Source organism: Calonectris borealis, chromosome 21, assembly GCF_964195595.1.
Source record: "Calonectris borealis chromosome 21, bCalBor7.hap1.2, whole genome shotgun sequence".
Classification (NCBI taxonomy): Eukaryota; Metazoa; Chordata; class Aves; order Procellariiformes; family Procellariidae; genus Calonectris; species Calonectris borealis.
The window spans coordinates 1,098,074-1,121,476 of NC_134332.1; the positions used below are offsets into that span (position 1 = coordinate 1,098,074).

The 23,403-nt window shown below is 46.5% G+C and overlaps 1 protein-coding gene across 6 annotated transcripts in view; it reads right to left on the reverse strand.

Annotated features, from left to right (window-relative positions):
• The window catches only part of ZNF618 (zinc finger protein 618), a 164,229-nt gene that overhangs the window by 17,788 nt on the left and 123,038 nt on the right, over positions 1–23,403 (reverse strand). For 4 of the 6 annotated variants that reach the window (XM_075170230.1, XM_075170228.1, XM_075170226.1 and 1 more), the window contains 4 exons: positions 18,591–18,779; positions 14,968–15,051; positions 13,779–13,835; positions 5,890–5,934 (listed from right to left, as the gene is read on the reverse strand). In XM_075170230.1, the coding sequence (XP_075026331.1) occupies positions 5,890–5,934; positions 13,779–13,835; positions 14,968–15,051; positions 18,591–18,779 (375 nt within the window). The remainder of the gene's footprint in view (positions 1–5,889; positions 5,935–13,778; positions 13,836–14,967; positions 15,052–18,590; positions 18,780–23,403) is intronic. The other 2 variants (XM_075170229.1, XM_075170231.1) reach the window with 2 other exon arrangements.

A 23,403-nucleotide genomic window follows, 5' to 3' on the forward strand; every position in this document is an offset into this window, starting at 1 on the left:
AGAGCCTGCTGAACGTTGCTGACAGGTTCCCGGCAGGGAAGAGCTCCGGTGCTGCAGCCAGGGTAGCTTACAAAGCTACTACCCCTGTTCTTTGCCCCATTGCTTTGATGGAGCCCCTTCCCCTACAACAGATTTCGGAGAACAGAACATGCCGTACATCTCAGGTGCTTCAGAAAGTCTAAAATTTGGAGATGTTGCACCACAGTTCCCTGGGATACTTTGAGGTCTCCGTGTGCCATTTTCAGGCATTCCCTTCTGCCATCTCTGCCTGTAATAATCTTGGCCAGAGACAGCGGTGTTGGAGCAATCCATCCTTCACTGCTGCAGTCCGAGGACTCTTCTCTGCTCCCAGACAAGTACCAAACTCCACGATTCCCCTAGAAGCAGGTTTCCAAGTAGCCACCAGAACAACTCTTCCCCTAAGCTCAGTTACAGGGCGCCTCACTGGGAAGCAAATCACTCGCATACATCCAGCACTCTCCAAGCAGCACATTTCTCACATGTATTTTTCTCTCCTGTTTCACTACATCCTCACATTTCCTTCTCAGCTTATTTTGTCTCACTGAGCTGCTTTACCTTCCTCCTGTTATATTCTCAGCTATTTTATCATCATAAAGCTGTGTTGTCTTTCTTCTAGCTCTCCCCTTTCCTACTCCCCTTCATTCCCAACCAGTCTTCTCTAGGTTCTTCCCATCTCCATCCATCATGAAGCGACCATCAAGGTCTCCACAGTTCTTTATCTCAAGCTTCTCCCTCTGCCACTACAACATACTGTGAACTCAGTGCACTTAGTGACTCTGAAAGGTCTCTCATTTGTGATTCTACTCAGAAAAATCCTGTTGATTTTCATCCCATTTCCAAAAGCCTCCCCTTCTGTTCTACTACAGAAATGTCCACCTCTGGAAACAAAACCACTGTATACTTTCAAAAAGTAATTTCACATTCTGAAAATGCTAAAACATTTTCTAAATACTTTTGAAACAGAGTCATAGAAGTCTACACTTTGCCACAAACAAAAATGAGTTAAGTTAAAACTAGGGATAAAATTTAAATTCATCCAACAATTCAGAGTTCTTTCCTGGGGAGGAGGGAAGGTGTGCTTGGGAGGATGTGCAGAATCCCCGTGGGAATGAAGGAACTTGCTTTACTTTCCAGGGTTTTCTCAGCCCTTATACTTCTGAGATTTCAGCTTCCAAGCCCCTTTTGCTCCACAGCGCAGAGAGCTGGGAACAGTCAGGCTGGCTGGAAGGAGGGTGGGATGCATCAGTACTAGAAGAGGGAGAGGGATCTGGAAGGTGGAGAGAAGAAAGAGGCAATCTGTATCTGAGACCAGGCAAAAGCCACCGCCGGAAAAGAATTGCTTATCTGGGCTGGTATGCACAGCAAGTAAATTCCCCCCCCCTTTGATTTCTGCTCACAACTTAAAGGTAGAGTTAACTGGAAAAGTTATCAAAACTGCTCTGAACACCCCTGTGAGCCACACTTGTGCCTCTTTCTCCGTCCTGGGAGCATAGCTCCCTCCACACCACTGCAGGACCTCTGCTTTTCCTTCCCCAGGGGGAATTTCAGCTCTCCTCTTCCTTGCTCAGACTGAGGTTTACAGCATCCAGAAGGGATCTGTTCTCCATCAGGTGGTCTCAACTCAGCAAGGGGCCACAGGTCCTCCACGACTGCTCCAATCAACGAACCTCTCCTTCCCCTCTTGGCTGTGCTGGTGGTGGTACAGGGAAAGCTGGGACCCATTTGTGCTGCCTGCACCAATCCCCCGAGAACATCAGTGCTCCCCAACAGCCCGAGTTGTTTTGGGTGGCCAAGACAGGCCTTATCTACGAGCAAAGCAGGAAGAGCAGCTGTGCGGTCAGCTCAGAAATGGCTCAGAGACTTCCAACCTGCAGCAGGACTGCCCAGGCAGCCTGTCTCATGCTGCTGGAAACCTTCTCCCTCACCTCCTCAAACCCCTCATTGCTTCTCAGGAACCAATTCCTCTTGCTGCTCCACATCTGAGGGGGTGGGATTTGTGGCAGGAGCAACAGTACACTCTTTCTATGAGAAAAAAACCAGCCATTTATCCCACGTGCTCAGACAGGCTCCTGGCTCTCACTTGGGCCCATGGGCCTCTCAGCAATGCCAGGTGCTGTGAACTTTCTAGCTCTGTTTCCTTGGCGTGGGCTGGGGAGGAGGGTGCTCTGCTTTCTTCAAGCCTCCTCTATTTGCACTCCCCTGGGCGGATGCCAAACACATGCTGGTGCCCACTGGTCTCTTGCTGTGTGCTTGGCTTGCTCAGGCTGCGGGCTGGGACTCCAGTTCACCTGTAACTACAGCTCCCAGAGTCCTGAGCCCTCCCAGGCTGGTGCAGGATGTGGGCTGCATCATCCCAAGACCCCACCAATTCCCAGCGGGCACGCAGGGCTGCCGCACTCACACAACCTTCCTTCACACTTGTATCCCGAGGGAGTGGAGGATAAATTCATGAGGCTTCATGAGAAGCTTTCCCTTCCTCTCCTTGTTTCCACAGCTCACTCCTAGCAACCACTGCTCAACCTAAAGCAGCTGGGTGATGGGAAGGGAGGGTGTGAAAACAGCCCAAAGCTCAGTTTACACAGCCATGAAAGGTGGAAGAAGACAGGCAGAGAGCTCATCGAGGCTGCCTTCAGAGTACTCCCCTTTCACAGTCTGAAATACCGAGCTTTGGTTGCTCTTGCTTTGCCGGCCAGGCTGTGACCTAGGCACAAGGTCCCGCAGTTTGTGTGTAGCAGACCGTGGCCTCTCTACTGCTGACTGCCTACTACTACCGTAGTGCATCCTACAAAAACTTCACATTAACGAGTAAGCCATTAAAATCCTGCAACGCTCAACTCTAAATCTATAGCCCAGCATTCTCACACTTCGCTAAACGTCTCGGAAGATGAAATGCCAGGCTGCTATCGTTCCTAACCCACGTCCAGAAAGCAAGCTTTTCACAGAGCCAAGACCAGAGCCGTGAAGCTGGGGCAGCAGTCAGAGATGCTGCATTTTCTGCAGGCCTTGGGATGCATCTCGAGCTCTCGCATGGGTTCATATTCAGCCACAGCTACAGTGCACTTTCCTGTAGTAGCAGGAAAAACTGGAGAGCCTATGCAGCAACAGGGAAATGACTCTGCCTGACCCCTGACACATGCGCATCTCCTATCTTCCATGTTCTGCCACATGGCTGAGCTGCACGCAAAAGGCTTTGTTGCAGAAGGGGTGGAAACAGGCTCTAAGTCTTCACAAAAGGGTAAGAAATCATGAATTAGACCCTCAGAGAGTTCAGGCTGCCACATTAGCCCTGCTGTCTCTCTGTCTCTGTGTTGTTGCCGTACGTTCAGCAGCCTTCTGCAATCCTGTAGCCTAAATCTGGCAGCAGAAAGTCTGTGCATGAAATGGCAAACGTTGCGTGGGCCAAACCTGTCCACACAGCACCAGAGAAGACAGAGAGAGGGTACAACACTTAGCGTATGACAGGCGACTGGCTGTCCCCGCTATCTGTCCGCCCACCATCACCGCCTACCTCCTCCTCCGATCCCTCCTTCCTCACTGTCCGTCCCCTTCCACTCAGAGCCTGTGGCACAGACCCAGCAGGTTTTTCTCTTGAGCCGTGCTAGCTGTCGCTGTGCTACCCGCTCCTCCCACTGCCTGCCATGCAGAGGAGCAGACCCCAGCGCTCGGAGGTGGCCATCTCTGAAGCGGCACTGCTATTCTCTCTCCAGCAACTTGAGGATCGCACTGGGCTGAGCCAGGATCCTGTACAGCTCTTCTGAGGCAAAATATTTGAAAATCTGGAGGGAGGAGGAAGTCACTCTGAACATGTCACGCCCTGTCTGCCAGCAGAAAAGGGATACTCTACAGCCAGCCGATCTTAGTTGAGTCTGACTCTCATTCCCAAGTTTTCCCACAATGTAGAGGGATTGCGTAGTGGAGAACACAAACAAATCCGCTGCAAGCAAGCAGTGCCATTAGAACTGCAAACACCCATCCCAGGGCACTTCCAGCAGCCTCTTGCAAGCTCAGTCTGAAACTCAAGCATTGCAGCATCCCCAAGCGATGGCATTTCATTCTCCTATCAAGCACCTAAGAGCTTTCCCCCGCAAACAGGAGAGACATTATTCTGTGATGCACTGGGTGTTGGCTTCGGAGCACAAAGCACTCCTCCCCACAAGCATCCTTCCCCAGAAAAACCAATCTGCTTTGCAAGCCAGGTCCCTCTCTGCTCTGAACAAGACATGCTATCACGTCACCCTTACTGGTTGCCCAGGTGCTTTCTGAAAACACCTTTACAAAAACCGAAAGCATTAGCAGCTGCTGAAGCCTCTTCAGTCTCTTGAGCCACACAGAACTAACACTCACAGTTGGTTGCACAACTTAAAACATCTTTCCCCAGGGCTATTATTAGACACTTTTATTAGAGATTTATATATACCCAGTGAACAAGGCTCCAGAGTAAGGCAGCAGGCTGTATAAACCAAGACAGAGAAAAAACAGCATTTGTGCTTAGGTTAAATAAATCACTCTAATTCCCATGTTAACTCTCATTGCCATATCTAAGTCAGAGAAAACAGCAGAGCCTGGTTTGAGGCCAGGAGTGAACATGAGTTGAGAGCTTTTAACAGAAAGTTTCAACAGAAAACACCCTGAGCTGCTTGTGCACGAGTGAAACCCAGCAGCCAGCTCAACAACTGATGGCAGCGCAGGGAGCAGACCCCCAGGCAGCTCTCTCCTCAAGAGAAAGGACCCACATTTCAACACTTAAGTCCACATTTTGATGAAAAACAAATGCAGAAGAACTGGAAGGGAAACTTCTCAGCATTTTTCGCCCGATGTTTCCACTGGCTTTAGCTTTAGTAACAGTGTAACTGCATCTTCCCAAACCTTTGACACAAACTGATGAAACAATACATTCAACTCATCAGCAGTCTCCTAGAAAAACACACCAAAATAAGCGGAAGTTTCTTGAAAAGAGGACTTCTTTCACTTCCACCCATCTCAGACAATAAATGAGGTGCTACATAAAGAGGTGCTATGAAGCATGCTTTAAAAAGGGGAGTCCTGAATGCATCGTGGTTGTTAAATTTGTGGCACTAATTTGATTTCTCTTCTAACGTGAACTCTTAAGTTCTGAATAAAGCTCTCACTGCTTTCTCAGATTTACAAGTGGAGAAAGAATGAGCGTCCTCCGCCACCGTGGCCATGCTCAGGGTGCAGCACTCAGGGCTGTCCTACACTAAGGGACAGCAGTCCTGGATTACGAGTTGGCGCAGTCAGTATCACCCCTAAAATCCAGACACAAGCCAAGCAGTAACCAAACACACTGTAAGGCAAAGGAAGAAGATCCGCCTGTTGAAAGCATCAAGGACACGGGGCAGAATCTTGAGCAGAGACCACCTGCGTCTGCCCATCCCAAACCTGCTCTCCTTCCCCTCCTGCTTGCTCACCACCATGTCCTGGGCTCCCATTTCTCATCTGTGCTCCCAGGCCAAAGGGAATTGTCTCTGCAAAGGTATTTAGTGAGCTGAGCCATGAAGACAAGTTTTCCTGCGCATAAATGTAACTTAATAGGGGATTCGTTTTCAGTCTTCAAACCTTGGTCTCTCAGAACACGTATTATTGGCATATTTCACAAAACTTATCTCCCAGAAGGCTGTGAGTGAGTCTAAATGGTCTAGCAGCCACATACTGCTCAGAAACACCCTGAAGGATTTCTGTTGCATTTAAATCTGAAACCAGAGCCACAGAAGTGAGGCATTTTGTTTTTGACACCTGGACCCATAATAAAAAAACATTTATTCATGAAAAATGCTAAGAGGGCAAGCCAGCATGGCTACAGGGTGGAAGTCCCCGCCTTTGCGCACCACATCCATCCATCACACTTACTTTGTAAAAGCGGGAAAGGATTTGAAATCAGGGGACTTGCGGTTTCTGCAAAAAAGAAAGAGATTTAAATATTGAGATTGGCAGAGACCTCGCTGCATGCTACACAGCTCTGCCTATCCGCTCACTGATCCTTATCTCTCTCTGCACTTCCAGATTTAGCTGTGGCAGCAAATTATGGCATGTCCAGCTCTGACGTTTCTCTCCCAGTGTCTTGCTAAGTTTCTCATGGCTAGGAATCTGTGTCTTTCCTTCCCATTTTGAAACGTCCAGACATTTTAACATACACCCTGTGCTACAGTAATGGAAACAGTCAAGTGGGGAGGGCCAGCAGAAGAAAAGCCAAGGGGGCAAGAAACCCTTTACAAATGCTTTTTTTTGGGGCCCCAGATGCAAATTCCCAGAGTCACCGTGCAGCTTCCTCAACCTGAAGCTGGGAAGGAACACCAGGGTGTTTCAGCCTCACTGGATGGTATGCCAAAGGAGAGGGTTCCTAAGCAGTGCACATTACTTTAGGCTGAGAATACACATCTTCTGTCGAGCACACCTTGCAGATTGCCTCTCTTTAAGGTGTGACTGAAAGGAATGGAAACCCCAGATGCTCAATGAGCCCTTGGTCAACCAGGGGCTGTCTGCATCCACCCTGCGGTGCACTGGAGCAGAAGCAGTGATTTTCAGCACCTCGGACCCTGTGCAGTTTCCAGGTGAGGTCCTCTAGTGTCAAACAGAAGGGAAGAAACCATTAGTGTTAAATATTCACTCATCAATTTAGGGTATTTACAGAATGGTCCCAGGTCCAAAGTTATGAATTGATGTATCGGTGAATGAGGCTCTCAGGGCTGACGGACTGGTTTGCTTGGAAGGAAAACTTAACTCATTAACCACATAGGTCAAGCACAGTGAGCCTTCGTGCTAAATATTTCAACATGATGAGGACCTGAGCTGTTGAAGAGGGCTTCAGCTGCCAGGGCCAGCCAGTAAGGAATGAAGATGAAGGCATGGATGATGCTTGGCAAAGACATGAATAGACAGTGCTATGGAAAGGGTATGCATGGAAGGCACCAGCTGGACACAGAACGCTGCGGATCGCCTAACACATTTCTATTACCCAACGTTGCACTAAGAGTGCTATTTGCAGCTGATGAGGTCTGTATCTGGACGAAGATCTTCACTGAAACAGGTTCCTAATCTGGTCCTACTGGGCAGCTGAACAGGGCCGGCTCCTCTAGGTACCACTCTTTCACTACTGTGCTCTCTGCCTCCGCTTTGGGAAGCGTTGTACTTACTCACATGGACGCTCACTGGACCGTCCCATGGCTTCAGGCGTTAAAGGGCTCTTTCAGCACCCCAGAGGCAAGTAAGCTTTTGAGGGCCAAAACTCGACATTTTACTGTCCCCCTAGAAGTCACCTTGATCTGGAAGAGGCACACAGCAGTGTGTCCTGGTTCCGGCTGGGACAGAGTTAACTTTCTTCCCAGTAGCTGGGGGGGGTGCTGTGTTTTGGGTTTGGTATGAGAGAAACGTTGATGGCCCATTGATATTTTGGTTGTTAGGGGACTTTTTGGCTTCCCATGCTCTGCCAAGTGCATGGGAAACTGGGGGGAGGAGAGCATAGCCGGGGCGGCTGACCCAGCTGGCCAATGGGGTATTCCATACCACGTGATGTCATGCTCAGCATATAATTAGGAGGCGTGGTCCAGGAAGAGGGGGGCTCTCGCGTTTCGGGATGGGCTGGGCGTTGGTTGGCGCGTGGTGAGCAGTTGTATTGTGCATCGCCTGCTTTGTATATTCTATTATTGTTGTTGTTATCATTGTTATTATCACTATTCTACTTTGTTTTATTTCCATTATTAAACTGTTTTCATCTCAACCTGCGAGTTTTCCTACTTTCCTCCCAATCCTCTGCCCCATCCTACCGGAGGTGGGGGGTGAGCGAGCGGCTGCGTGGTGTTCAGTTGCTGGCTGGGGTTAAACCACGACACAGTGGCACACACCACTTAATACACCGCAATGAATTCTCAACATACTCTCTGGCTGCCTTCCAGCCAGAAGTGCTAACGTAATCTCCTCATTATGCTTGACTTCCTATACACGTGAAAACCGTTGTCAGTCTGCAACAGGAGTTCAGGCCACTCGTTAAACATTGCTACTATGGTATTTTAAGTGAAGAAAGACTGTTGGGATTCTTCTGGTCTTTATATTATGGGCCGTTTTGTTATCCATGCACTGTAATGTTCCTGCCTCAGCACAGTCAGTTCCACTAAAGCCAACTACTCAGAGAACAGTCACAGAAGTGTCATAGTTTGAATGATTAATTTGGCTTACTTTAGGGATTTGCTAATCTTTCACTCCACAGATTCTCCAGGCAAAACTGACGCAGGAGTTCACCTTTTTCTGCCCATGTATCAGTCTACCAGTGACCCTTTTTGCGATGTCCTGTCCAGCCCCAGCCTGGCACAGTATCTGTGCTTGAAGACTGCAATCCACAGCTTGTATCACTGGCTGTTTGTTCCCACTTTTGCTAACTGCTCACACTCTTGCCTCAATGTCTTTCGTATGTATTGTCTCAACGTCCTTCCTCGTGTCCCAGAGCTCCTGAGCAATTGGCAGGATTTTACCCACAGAGACTTGCTGCTGAGTGGTTATTTTCACCCAGATATCTTTCTTCCTGTCTACAAGTTGCCTGTTGAACACGATAAGTCTGAAACAACTTAAATAAACGTTGCACCAGAAATAAACACTTCATTCCTGGAAACCTCAATTCCACGCAAATGCCCAGTGGACACAGCGATTCATATTTATGCGACGGAGCGAAGTGACACTTTATTAACTGAAGCCTGTCTCTATGTTACTCTTCTTCTAATGGTAAGAACTGCACTCATCCTTCATCTGGGCACATCATTTTTAGGCTGCTTTGAAAAATGCAGCTCTATGCACGTGCAGTTGTATTGCCCCTTGGTCAGCATTACCAGTGCTCTGCAAGGCTTAGTTATGACAATGTGGGATCTCACATAATGACAACCTCCCCCCTTTCCTCACTCCTCAAACTTGGTCATTAGCAGGCTTGGACCTCCCAGCTCAATGGAAACGCAGCAGTAGCAGCCTTGTACTGTTTGCAAACTAACCAATAGATGAGAAAGAGATTTACCAAAAGATTAACCACTTGAATGAGATTTGCTTCGGTCCAGCTGACAACCTGCAAGACAGTCAGGTGCGTCTCAGGAGGCAGAGGCGTAGGGGGCTGGCTGTGCTAACAATCAACAATCAAGAATTGTTATGCCCCAAGCATTAAAGCTTGGTATTCACCCACCAAAAATCCTACCCTAAAAGTCATGTCTTCCCAGAAGAAATCCAACCAGATTTGGATGTGCTATATGATCACTGGACTACAAAGAAAGAGCGGAAGAGGATGTATGGCCAAGAACAGAGAAGGAGGAAGATCCCAATGTTTGTAACACACCTAGCGGATCCCTCCCATGTGCACCATGACCACCTGCACTTTCCAAAAAGCAAACCAGCTTTTTTGGACTAGCTGGCAGTTTGAGGACCTGAACATCCTTGTTCTGTAGCGAGATCATCCATCCACTCAAGTCCCATGAACACACAGTAATGCTGACAACACTCTCAACATAACGATGCAATTTGCTTCATCCCAGAAGTCTGGCAGTAGCCACTGCCTAGGGGTCTTAGTCTGGCCTTCCATTCCAGAGCACTATGGGTCCCGGCATCGTAAGGGCAAGAGTAGGAACTGAATCCCCGTTACTGCAACAGAAGTTGCATGGGGGACTCAAGCAGATATCATGTCTGCTGCCATCACCACCAAACAAAGCTTCAGAAGAGATTTATATCAGGCATTTAATGCTGATTTGCACTCTGCCTTTTTGCTGCTTTCCATAAAACTAAAGGTTAGTTCTGCTCAGCTGCTAAGCAAGAATGTCTGTTTAAGAGATACCCTGTCTAACACACGCTAAAAATACTGGGTTTATGTGGCAAGTGGCGAATGAGACATTTCTAATTATCCTTCTGCTTGAAATAGTTCCATGCTACAACTGGATGGGAATTAGGATCCATAATACATTGTAGGATGCTGCTTATGTACATTTTCACTAGCTAAATGTAACTATATTAAGTGTGCTGCATACGTAGGAAAATAAAGTGCACTACTGAAAAATGTTTCGCACTTAGAACTGATTCACTAAAAAGAAATATAGCATATAAGATCAGGAAACGACAGACTAACAAGACTGTCATTTCTGAAAATTCCACTAACTGCGTGTTTAAAATTTGGTCCTATGTCCTTCAAATTCTGAGAACTGGCACTTCTCAGTCTTTTCCAAAAATTATTACTTCTAAATCGAAAGGAGGAAATAAACTTTTTTTTGGTCTCAATCTCACCTCAACTTGGCACGAACTGATTCAAAAAAGAAGATATTTCCCTTGCCCCTCTACCCAGTCTGAAATAAACGCTGCCAGAAAGAAAAGCTTCCCTGTGTAAATATGAGTGAAAAACACGGACACTGTAAAAGCTAAAATTTGTTCCACTGGAACTTATGACAGTAATAGTTACCTAATGCAGCAGATGAAATTGAGACATATTTATACAGCTTAAATCAACCCTGAAAGTTAAAAATATTTCCCAATTCCCTACATAATTTTAAATGTTGTCTCTTTCACATTCATAACATAGCAGGTTTAGACAGCAATAAATACTGTCACTTTCGATTAGTTTTTCCTTTTGATGGCTGTATTTTAAGGTACTAAATTAAAGAACTTTTTTTTTCCTTTTTGCTTTGTTTTTTTCCTTCTTAAAGTTTCACAATTTCCTTCATCCCTCTTGGCCTACAGGTGGTGTAACCGCAAATTCTTCATTTTACTAAGGAGTCATCCATAGCGTCCAAAACAACACATCAAGGCTGGATTATGCTGTAAACACTAAGTTAGAGATGGTTGTTGCCCCTCAGGCTTTCTGAAGTCAGACAAACAGTGAGACAACGGAGAGATTCAAAAGCTTAGGAAGTAACACATCTGTGGTTACACACGACATCGCGGCAGGGCCAAGCCTGCAGAGCCCCAGTCAAACGCTGCTCTCCCCACCCCAGCTGCGCACGGTGGAAGTGGAGGGCAGCAAGCCTTCACCATTGAACACAATACACGTATTTGCCCCTTTCTGGGGCTACTTCCTTCCCATGCTCAGGCGGATAATCACTAGCTTTTGCAAGAAGAGTATTTCACAAGCTGGCCTTCAAATATTTTTTGGAATTCAGTACAGAAAAACCCTGCACGTGTCAAGACTCGACAAAATGACCACCACCAAGGAGTGTTTTCTTGAAAGCAGCTTTACAGCATCTTAGATGATCAACACCTTACACATCACAACGAGCCAATTCGATCTTTCAAGATCAGGTCACGTCATTGTTTTCTGGACTCTGCTTAGTTCAGCAGTGAATAATCACAAGCTTCATGAGACTTGGGAACTCTGTGTTGGCTGCCTGGGCTCCAGAAGCGGCACAAGGAAGCCATCTGCACGTTTTAGCAGATACTATTTTTAAAGCACTGTGAAACTTCCAGGTTTCATCAAAAAGCAAGTTTAAGGGGCTGTGGAGACTCTCCCCCATTAATACAAAGGACACTCTCCCAATCGTGAGATGGACGGCAGCTAACCAGTCCTTCTCCATCCACTCTGTGGCTCCATCATGCCCTGCTGGGAAAAAGACTTTCTGCTAGCAGACGGACTCAAATGCAGCCACAAAGTAGTGTTTGCCATGCAGAACAGGAGCTGTTGTTGTTTTATGGGCAGTAAGATGCCAGGTTACTCAGGTAAGGATACCAGGTACCGGCATTCACTGACAAGGATTGGGGCTGTGCATAGGGAAGAGACATCTGAAATCCAACATTTTCCCTTCTAGTTGTCTTATTCCCACTTAGGACACCCTACAGCATTGCATCCAAGTCTATTTTAGGTGGCTTTAGTTGCTGACCTTCCTGCTCTGCTTGTCTTCCTCCAGACACAAAGCGGTCTGTGCCACTGCAGGACGGGATGGTGACACAGGGAAAGAGCATAATGTACCCGGCTGAGTGGCCTAAAAAAATACTGCTGCTCTGTTTGGTATCACTATAACTGAGCCTGTGACACAAAACTCACATCCACAAAGAACAAGTGGCACAGGGAATCAAGCATTTAACAAGGCCAAGCCACAGCGCTCAGGCTGCTCAAGTGGGACCTACATTTACCTCCCAAACCTGGGGACTATTGTTTACAAAGCAGCAGGAGTTTGGTGATAAGCAGATGGGAGTGGCGAGGACGAAAGTGTCCGTCCTTCTGTCATTCTCAACCACATTATCACCAGCTGCTTCTCTGCCTGTGTGAAATCTGCTGGCTAGAGCACAAGAGAGGACAAGCCAACAATGCCAGAATTACTCCCAAGAGTTCACATCACACGTGAACACTGAGCCACACAGAGTGTGTCCCACCTACTGAAACACAGCCATGGAAAGAAGGAAAATGGGGAGGTAAGGACATGTCAGCTCTTCAAGAAGGAAGTTACTGAGAGCTCTGCTTGGACACCCAAGCACGCAGATGCCTGCAGAGCTCTCCATGGCCTCTCTAATCACCAGTGCCACTCGTGGTGTGACATGGTGATGCTCACTCAGGCTACTATCAATGAGAACATTTAGACTGACTCCTGAGAACAAGAAGAAATAAAAGAAAAATGGCTTGGTGCAAGAGCTGGAAAAGGGCACTGAATGGGACACATAGGAAGCAGCACAAAGATGGGAGTCAAGGAGGGAAAGTAGGCTGAGGAAGAAAAGAGGATGCAGGATAGAAAAGGGAAGGGGGAAAAGGGAACAAGTTTGTACATCCCCATGCACCAGTCTGGCTTTGAGGAGCGTGTCAGCTGCCTAATGCAGAAAAGAACTGCTTCCAACCGGAGCCCGACTCCCCTCAAACCAGTCCTGAGCAGCTCACTCAAGCTTCTCAGGTTTCCTGGCTCAAACAGAAGTTTAGGTGAGCGTCTTGCAACTCCCCTCCAGCCTGCCAGGCCCTAGACTAAGCCACTAAAATAAATTGACCATACATGTGGTGCAGACAGAAACACTTCTTACAATGGAGTAAGACGGGCAAATCATATGAAACTCACTACTCAATTTCTAAGAATTTCTGGCTTTGTTTTGATTTTTACTGTGAGCTTTTACTCATGTGCTTAAAATGTTGCAGTTCAGATAGAAACAGAGTCAGAAGGATGGGTGTGATGTGAGCTGGTACAAGGAGATGGCAGGGACAATCTGAGATGTGTCACAGCAACAATGGGTCAGTATTTAATAGCAGTTCAGACACAACTAAAGTCTTGGATTATTCAATACAGCCACTCTTTTTGTGTGTGTGCTTCTTGTCAGTGGTTCCTGGATCCCTCCCATGATAGAGGTTCATTTCCCCTCCTGCAGCTCTCTTGGCTTTACGGACGAGCTGTTTGATATGAAGGAAGATAATTCTGTCATTCCTCTGTAGGCTATATGGGGCTTGACAGGAATAGAAAAGGAACAACCTAAGGTTCCTGCTTTCAAAGGGCCCCGGAGGAGTCAGGAACCCAAATGGTATACTGGCATTTAAAGACATGCACTTAAAGGCTTTGAAACCCTTCAGACAAACCACTACCCACAGAAGATAAGACAGGAGGAGCAGACCTGCTGCGAGGCAAGTGGCCACTGTCAGAGCAGCAAGTCAGGCTAGTAACTCTTGGCAGTCAATGAACTACACTGTTTTGTGTCATGTCTGACAGCCTGGTTGGGCTGACTGATGACAGACTTGGCCAGCCCCTAAGGACTCCTGACTGCTGCTACCCAAGTGGAACAGGACTAAAGAGTACAAGGGCCTGAAACACAGACAAGCTCACCTGATGGGTTCTGCTTACACCTCTTTTCTTTAGGTTTTTCTGTCCCCGAATGAACAGCTGTAATTGTGGTGAATGCTTGGATTAGTACAGAATTGTTCCCCAAAACATAATACACAGTACTTTAGTAACAAACAACTTCTTTCCCATTCACAATCACACACTCTGCTACTGCACATGGGTTTTCCAACACCACTTCATTCCTTTTCCATGGAAGGAAAAAAACATGGTTCCAGAAAGCCCCTTATTTGTTTCAGAGGCAGACATAAACCCCCACAACAGATGTAACCTGCTTCAGGGAGAAATCCCTTCCCTTACCTGTTCATTCCAGCTAGCGGCGTTGCGAACACCACACGTTTTGGTACTCTTGAATGGGTAATGGAGGGAGGCCAGCCTTTTCCGCTGGCATGTTATTTATCTCTGCATCAAGATGCCGAAATTATATTTCATCTGGTCTGTCTCTTATGCTCCAATTAGGGAGCATAAGCGAATGGCAGTGTCCCACTTGAAGGCAAGGGGATACATTGGCAGGATAAAAATCTTGTAAAGAAAACCATGAATGGTGTACCTAAACAAAACTGTCTAGGCCAGTCGTTATGTTTAGTTACTACCACTTGGACTTAAAACTCAAAGGAAACTCCAGAAGTGGGGTAGATTTGAATTCCTTCTTGCACGTGTATTCTGGTCCCGTATCTACACATCTGATATGCTGTGACCTCCATGTAGCAAATGAGCAAACTCACAAAGAGCTGGACTCCGGTTACAGCGATGTGTAAATAAATTGCCACATTTAGCATCACTGTAATATGCAAACTGCTGTTCTACTCATAGTGCTCAAACTTTTCTTGCTTGTTGCGAATGGCTTTGCTTCACGAGGACTTCACTGATGCACAGACAAAGAACGAGTACTGCTTTATCTCCATCCATATTCCCCTTTCTCTACATCTTTGCTCCCCGTTGAAAAATCTGTGCTAAAGTACATGGACCTTGGGAGCAGGATCCCCACATCATCATTTTTTACAGTGCCAGGAACCTGGGGAGGATTGAGAAGAGGGCACTACCCCAGGAAGCCTAGCTGCCTGCAAGCTTAAAGAAGGTACCCCAAATATATAAACAATCACCGATCACAGCTGAATCCTGCTCTGGAGAGGGACGCGGGTAAGCAACAGCAGGAAGGAGTGAACACACTTACCGCTGGAGTTCTGAGAATTGCTGTTTGTTTCTTCAAAGTTGTTTTGCGCTTTGCCTTCCACTCTCCTGCTGAAAGCACTTTCTGCTGGATGGAGAACAAAGCAGGGATGGTGACTGGTCTATACTGGATACAGAACCACACAGACAGGAGGCAAGACAACATGGTCCTGCGCCACATAATAGCATACCCTGAGTACAGCAGAAATGTCAAATACCTCATTTTGGAACCAAATGGGCCAGATTCATTGAAGGGATAATAGGTAGGTATTTTTCTTGAATGCCTTCTGGCTGAGGTGGCCTGGATTGGCTCTTAGGGAGCCCATGAACCCCAGTCCTGACTGAACCAGAAGGATCATGGCTTCCTCCCCGCAAAAAAAAACCTTATCTTCCTTTTCCTTAAGACAATAAGCAGCTCTTAAAGCCTCTGGCACAGATGACCAGGTCTGCAGACTGAACTCGGGTCCTCACCACAACATGTAGAATGTTACCTACAGAAGCACTATGCCAGCTCTCCCTGTGCTTCCCAGTAATCTGCATTCTCTTCCTAAACACCCTCCCTGAAAGGTTCACGGGGAGGACTGAAGGGCTGTCTCAGACCCTGCCCACGATGTCTGGAAAAGCTACGGCAGATCCTCTGGTCCTCTGTGCTTTCCAACAGTGAACTCACTACCCTACCCCTCCCCAAGGCCAAGCAGGCAGGCCCTGCTCCTCTGCACCGTGCTGCCAGCCGGTGCTCTTGGCAGTTCTCTTGCTTCGCACACTTCAGCAACAGCGCGGGGCAATTTCCCAGTAATTGTAATGGGAGGAATCCTCCAGCGTGCAGAGGTGGTTCCTGACCCTGGCAGTAGCTGCAGTGTCCTGAAACGTCACTGTACAGCACAGCTGAGGTGCCTCCCACCTTCTCAAGCTGGTGTCCCTCAGCACAAGTTCAACAGTACAAATTGCGTGAGGTCTCGTCTCACTTCAACTAGGTTTGCAGTATCTGGGCAAATGTATTTACTGTAGTGCCTCAAAGGATAAACTAGAAATAAATAAAATGAAAGGTGAATTGGCCAAACTAATGTGTATGGTCTATGCTGTATAGACTCTTACCATAGGTGGACTCGTTCATGGAGTCCACTGTTACCCAATGGGTTTATCTGAAAGTGGCTCAGCAAGGCTCTGCTGGGCTCAGCGGCACGCAAACTGTATAGGGAGGGAGTTGGGGGAAAGAAGTCTTTCACTCAGGAGTGACAGGGACTATTGAAAATTGGTATCAGATCATTATTTCGTTACGTATTTCTGCAGACCACAGGAGTGGTCAGAACTGCTGTCATGACTTTCATGAAGAGGCCCCAGCTCCCTGCAGCCTCGCAGCCTCTCTGTGCTGAAGACACATGGGCTTTATGACTGATGTGGCTAGAAAAGACCTGAACTGCATGAAGGTCCTAGCCCATGAATTTTGGTCCAGCCAATCCTTAGCGGACCCTTCCAAGTCCTGAGCAGACTTCTCAAATTCTCTATCTACTAAATTCCTGACTCTTTCTAAAATGCAGAACAGGAAAACTTCGTAATCAAATCAGTTAAAACAGAATCACATAAAACATGGCTGAAAAGGAACTGGAGTCATTATCTAGCCCACCCCCGTTGACAGATAAATAATAGGGATGAGAGGCCTTAAGTAACTAGAACATCAGATGGCACAGTGGGAAAAAGAGACCACGACAAAATGATTAGGCCAACCTACCCCCCCAAGAGACCCAGGTTCAAATCCTGGCTTAGGTCACAAGTGGAAGTGAGTTGGAGGTCTCCAAAAATGTTTGGAAAAAATTTGCATGGTAGTTTTGTCCTCATCCTCTATCCTTTTTTTTTTTTTTTTTTTTGCCAAGTATGGCAATAAGAAAAAACTGGTTTAATGCACCTCCTTGGACTTACTGTGTCCTTCCCGCACAGGAGAGGGCAGTTGACACAAGTTGTCTCTCTCTCTCTCCCTCCTCGTACCTGAACCTTTTGCATGTGAAGCAAAATTATCTGTATAGAGAAAGTTAAGTGCCACTCTACTAAGCGTCTGTGCAAACGCTGTCAGTGGAGCGGTACTCCACTGTCTCTGGTATTATCCAGGCCCCCGTGGAACGTCTCTAACGGCAACACTCGGAAGGCATCCCTTCTGGAGACTGTCTTCCTGATAGGTGTTATGGTCAATACATTTGTACCAGAAATTGAAGAAGCTGCTCAGATTGCATTTGTACAAGACACTGCCTTGAAAGACACCACGGAAATGACGCCACCAGATAGATAGGGTAGGACCCCCAGACTAATATTAGTTTCCTGAAGATCAATCTACCAGGCTCAAGCATCATGTGATTCCATCCTCCATAGAGGAAGAGAACAGCTCAAATTTTTTACCCACGGTACTGATACACCTTTTGATTAGAGAAGTGAGGAGGGAAAGTGCCTTTACAAAAATCATCTCCCAGTTACTGCTCAGATGAATCTGGCCTCTGACGCAGGAAGGCTCCCAGTTTTTCCACTTTTGTAAGAGACATGAAACTGGAAGAAGCTGTTTCAAGTTTAAGCAAATAATGAAAAAGGTTTCTCAGCTTTAACTCCTGATTTGGTTGAACTGGATGGACCCCAAATTAGTAGTAAAATCATATCAATGTTTAAGAGGTGCAATAACAATATGGAATCTCAGGACTCACAAGCTGTAAGAAGACAGGTCACTCACTGCAACATCTGGTAGATGCGGATGTGTGTGTCGTCTAAGAAAAAGCATCCTTGTTCAGCATCCTGTGGCCTCTCCCACCACAGCCACCTCTGCTGCTCGGCCTCTGTCCATGCCAAACATTTCGGGGGCATTTAAACACCAGCTGATTAACCAGCCCTTCTTCTGTACTGAGATGGAATATGTATCTATCCATCCCACAGATTTAAGAGACTGCTTCCCTGCTGCCTGGACATGTGAACGCTATATCTCACATCCTATTTATTAATAGTTATTTTTCAGTGCTCTTTGCTTTCTTCCTTTTTATCCTTTCTTTTTTTTTAAGGTTTGATCTTGTTTGGAAGGAGGAAACAGGGACTATGGGAGGATCAACTTTAACTTCTAACACCTCTGTAATTGTTCTGTACCACTAATTTTGCTGCTGGAGCCCAGCTTATCTCTTGGTGGTTCCTGTGAGGAGTGGAGCACTGTGACAATACCTGTACTCCATTCCCCTTCCTTAAGCACAGGCCTAGCCCTGAAAATATCACCTTGAGGGAAACAAACACCAAATGTCAAATAAAGCTGAAAACCAAACAAAATCCCATACCTGACAAGCCACTATGCCAATCCTTGTCAGGAATCTCTCCTCAGTTTGTGACACCAGGATTTGAAACAGGGTCTTTTGTACCTCGTGGTTAGCATGATGCTTAAAAAAACCCAACTTGTCACTGGGAAGAGGTAATAAAGACCTACTGCTGATCTAAATTTTTATTTATAACGTGCCAAAGGATCTAATCCCCTCAACTGCTTCTGGGAGTAGCTCTTCTGGGACAGTCATGGATGGAGCAGACTGAGTCCAGGAAGGGTCAAAAGCCAACCCAGGGCAGGATTGGACACTAAGCAGTTAAGAAAGTTGATGGTAGAAAGGCAATTGGTACCTGTGATGGCCTTGCTTCCTGGGGATCCAGAATTTGGAGCGCGGAACATCTGGGATTGGGATGCCGGTGGGACACCGGAGGGGGTGCGGTGCAGGAGGGTAGAACATCGGTTTATTGAAGCCGGTGTTTTTTTGCTGGATTGGCTCGCCTGTGTCTTCACTGCCACGAAGAGTGGAGATCGAGAGAACTCTGGATATGAACACTCAGAACTAGTGCCTGGACAGTCAGTCAGCTCCCAGATCGTGTGCCTTCTGGGAAGGTTGCTTTCTAACAGCCATGCTCACGAATCCCTTGCATGGGGACCTGCAGCGACTGTGGATCTACCGATCCCATGTAACAAAACTGTTTTCCCCACTCACCCGGGGGGACAGATTCTTGAAGCTTGTTAGTTCCCTTCCACACCTTTAACTGCCATGTGCCCAACCCATTCCTCCTCCAGCAGGAATCACCCCATCCATCCAGGAGCGCTATTTGATTGCCATGGCCTGGCTGGGTGTACCTGCATCTCTGTCCTCCATTTCTATATATGTAAGAGTTTGGATTTTGAGAGTAGATTTCTAATGTGATACTCAGAGCTCTGAAAAAGGAGATGTTTACATCTTTGTTACCTGAACCTTGCATAAATCCTAGAGATCTCCAGCTACATTCCTTGTCTCACTAACCAAATACAAAGGAAAGGAGGCTGTTGGTAATGGAAGGGCATTAGGAGGCAGAGTTCTCAACCTGCAAGTCAGGAAAGGCCTTTTGGCCTCCATCTCCAGACAAGTACTGGTGACATGTGGAGAAATTCTGAGTATTACTGGGATATGCTCTCTGAATGTATCTACATTTTGGTCTCTGCAATGCACAGTGAGAATCACCAAGAATTTTCAATGCCAAAAGTCATATGAAAAACCTTCAGGAGGGCAACCCTTTGCTTAGGCCCCTTGGATTAAAAAAACAATTACAAACATGGAAAACAACCTATCAACCCCCTTCATTCCCCAGTGGCTTTTTCCGTGGCAATTTGGATACGGCTCCTGAAGCCAAGTCCCACTCCAACCATCTGCCATGAAGAATCACTAAGAAACAAGGTTCACATAACCCGCAGCCCACGCTCACTACCAGTAATTTCTACAGAGTGGTATTTTAGGATGCCTGTAGTTGGATGGACAACACCACCACCTCTTCATCCTATACAGTGTAATTCAGAAATACTTATCCACATTGAGCAGTTCTCTGTCATGGTCTCCCATGGCAGCACAACAGCCTGTCTCTGAAACAGGTGAGGAGAAAAGTCACCCAGACTGGGACTGGATGCTCATTTCCAAAATCCCATGAGACATTATAGACCTCACATGTGAACTGCTCTCACCTTCCCTGTCAGCAGTCGCTGAGCAGCCCTGGAGAGTGAGGATGTGTACATTCAAAGTGGCTTGCAAAAAGATACTCAGAGGAAACAGTTTTTTGTTTCACTTGATCTGTTACACAGATCCAAGATGACATTTCCTGTAAGTGTTAGTGTACTTCTGCAGGAGATTCTGCACTAGGTTTTCTCATAGTTTAGGTCAAGATACTTCTCTGCTTGGTCTCTGGCCAGCTGAATAGGCAAGAGGCTTTCCTTTGCTTCCTAGACTTCATTTCAACCTCCACGCATAATCTTCCTCCAGTTGCTGCCAAACTGCCAGCAAAAATGTAGTCAGATATGACAATTTCCTGCTTAAGCATCATCTAGTTTCCCATGAGGCCCGTTCCCACCAACTGCTGCTTTATTCCCCATCTATACCAAGAGAAGTAGCAATCAGCCAACTATTCAGTGTCAGAAACAACGTGCATCCTCTGCAGTCCAGATACTGCTGAGATCTGAGATCTGAAGAAAAAAGTCTCAATGCTATGAGGACCTCCAAAATGACTTCTTTTTCCTCCCAACTTGAACAAATAGTATGTCTTCAAATTCAGACCCCAGAGAGAAGGCTGCTCCATCTGACACTAGGCAGAGACAGAGTTTGAGCCAGCAAGGCAAGACAGACAAAAGAATATTAGTTCTAGCAGTCTGGAGGATGCTAATAATTAATTGAAAAAAAAGTTTTAGTTTTTAGTTCATCAGATGACAAATTCCCCCTGAAGACTAAGCAACACAGGTAGAGACGATCATGTTCTGCTCTTGAAAAGTCATCTTCACTGTGGAACTCACTGCCTTAGGCTGATGAAAAGGCCAAGTTCAAGATATTTCCAAAAATGAAAATACTGAGTTGCTGAATGGTTACAAAAACCTCCTGCCTCAAAATGTCCAGCTAGACAGCAAAACTGGAGACAGTATTGCAGACAGACGATCCCATAACTGCTGCTATGAAGTTTTTTAAACTTTCTCAGAAAGCATCTGAGATATGCGCCAGTTGAAGCTGACTGGAGAAGCGAGGGCAGGAGAGAAGTAATGTAGAGGGTAAGTCTCACTGAATGATCTCCAATTTCTTGGTAAACTGAGCCGCACAGAATGGAACACGGTGTGCTAAAGAATACAGATGATACAGGTGATACTTAAAAGATGGGGGACTCTGCCTTGGCAGCAGGAAAAAGAACTTGTTCATTGCTGTGCTCGGTCGTGATGGCTGTAGAGGAGCTCCCAGGGCAACGATGTAGCTAAAAAGGCTGAGGTATGCAATCAGGGCACTTTCAAGAGGGATCAGGAAGACAATGTTAGCTCTCAGGTCCTTCACTAGACCGAGTGCTGGTGCATGCCCTTCACGAAGGTGGTTAACAGGCTTGAGAATATTCAGATAAGGCAAGAGGATAAATAAAGGACAAGAACAGCATACCTTACAATGGAAACATCAAGTCACTTCTTCGGCTTAACTGGGAGGTTGGTCACTATGAAGTGACTTGACAGCAGGCTATACAAAGGTCTAGAAAGGACAGAAATTTGGTAACTTAGTCCTCCTTCACCTAACAAAGTTATAAATAGGATCCAGTGTCTGAAAGATACAGCTGGATATTTTTAGTCTTAATTTAGTGAGGGTAATAATTCATCAAAACAATTACCTTAAGAGGTTGCTGTATTTTCTGTCACTCTTAACAGCAAGATTAGATGTTTCTCTAAAACATACATGTGAGCAATTAAATCAAGGCAATCCTCTAGCATGCGTTACTCCGGTCAGTCCAGGGATCACAGTGGTCCCTCCTGGCTTTCCTGTCTTTGGCAAGACCTTCAAACCCTGTGAATGGCAAGCTGCGGCAGTAAGTAGAAAATCTGGCAGACATTTCAACATGTCTCCTTGAAAGATACATAAATCCACACACCACCACGATGCACCACCACAACAGAACAGAGATTAGATTATCTCAGTAACTTTGCTTTTTCCAGGTAAAAATTCTGGCTAATAATTTGTGTATTGCATTTTTTCAGAAAGATCTTGTCAGGATGGGTAAGGAACCGTTCAGATGGAATTTTATCATCACCTCTGGAGAAAAACCTATCTTTAATGAATATGATGGAAAGTGATTCCTTAACAATGGCCTGAAATTCAGTATGCTGAACAGAAACCTCTCCTATTGGAAACAGGCCTTTCACAGGAAAAACCCTGTGCTCAAACCTATCAAATTCTTAATGTGCTGCTTTATAGGTACAAACAAATATTGCCAGTGGAGCCTGCTGCTAAGGCACTGTGTAATCAGAGAATAGGAAAAACATCTGAACTCACAGATTTCACTCACTGAGATGGAGGAAGCAAAGACACGCCATCCAACTGGAATCTGGATCCGTTTTTTTCTTGGTTAGGCAGGACCTGTGTGGAAACTAGACGTGCTACCAAAAAGGATCCCTTTCCTTAAGAGAAAAAGCCATGCTGGCAGCTGCCTTTAAGAAACAGTGCGTTTAAGCACATTTGATGAACAAATTGTATCCAGTGTCCTTCATGTTAAGAAAAGTAATTGAACAGAGAGGCTTGATGAACTTCCTTGAGCATCTCAGGTGTCAGGGTGGATGTAGCTCTGTCTGTCCCCTACAGAGCCAAGTACGATCACAGGGCTGGCAGGGCAGGGTCTTCGATAGCCAGGGTCCATCCCACAGACCCTGAGAGAGGTGAGCAAGACAGGACCAGAGATGACAGCCAGGTTCAACTAAGAGTCCAGATCACCAGGAAGTTCATGGCAATGAGACAGGTCCATGGCCAAGCTGCAAAGTCAATCCACAGGTCAGGGGCAAGATCAGCTCTGGTGAGGATAACCAGGGCCAAGCACACACCAGCGATCCTCAGGGAGGTCCAGAGTGATGACACAGGGTTGACATCAAGCTGGGAAGTCAGTCTACAGGTTGGGGTACAGACGAATGGGATCCACAGCCAGGCATGGGCACGTCTACAACTGAGCTGGAGATCAACATCCTACAGTGTAGCTCAGGCAGTGACTGATGATCCAGAGCTGAGCTGAAATAGGGGGTTTGAATGTGGGTGGAGGCCCCATGTGAGGCTGGTCGGGGCCATTAAGATCTATTAGTGTACTCGGGGCCCTGACATCATTTTCGATTTTCATGCTGGAAGCAAGGGACATGGATAGCTGTGCAGATTTTAGTGCTCTCACCACATACTTCCATGACCAGGGAATCTGTTGCCTTATCTGCAGTTACCAGAAGAGCATGCATTGAATGCACACTCCTGAGCCTGGACTTACAAAGCTAAAACCCACTTTTGGTGGGTTTTTTAGCCAGTCCACATCCCAAATGCACTAGGTTTTCTCTGCACTGTAAACACACCATCTAAGAGCAATCACAATAGCCCAGCCACCTGCAAATGTGGTTAAATCAGTTCCATTTTACAGAGCAGACAGCCTGGAGGAGGAC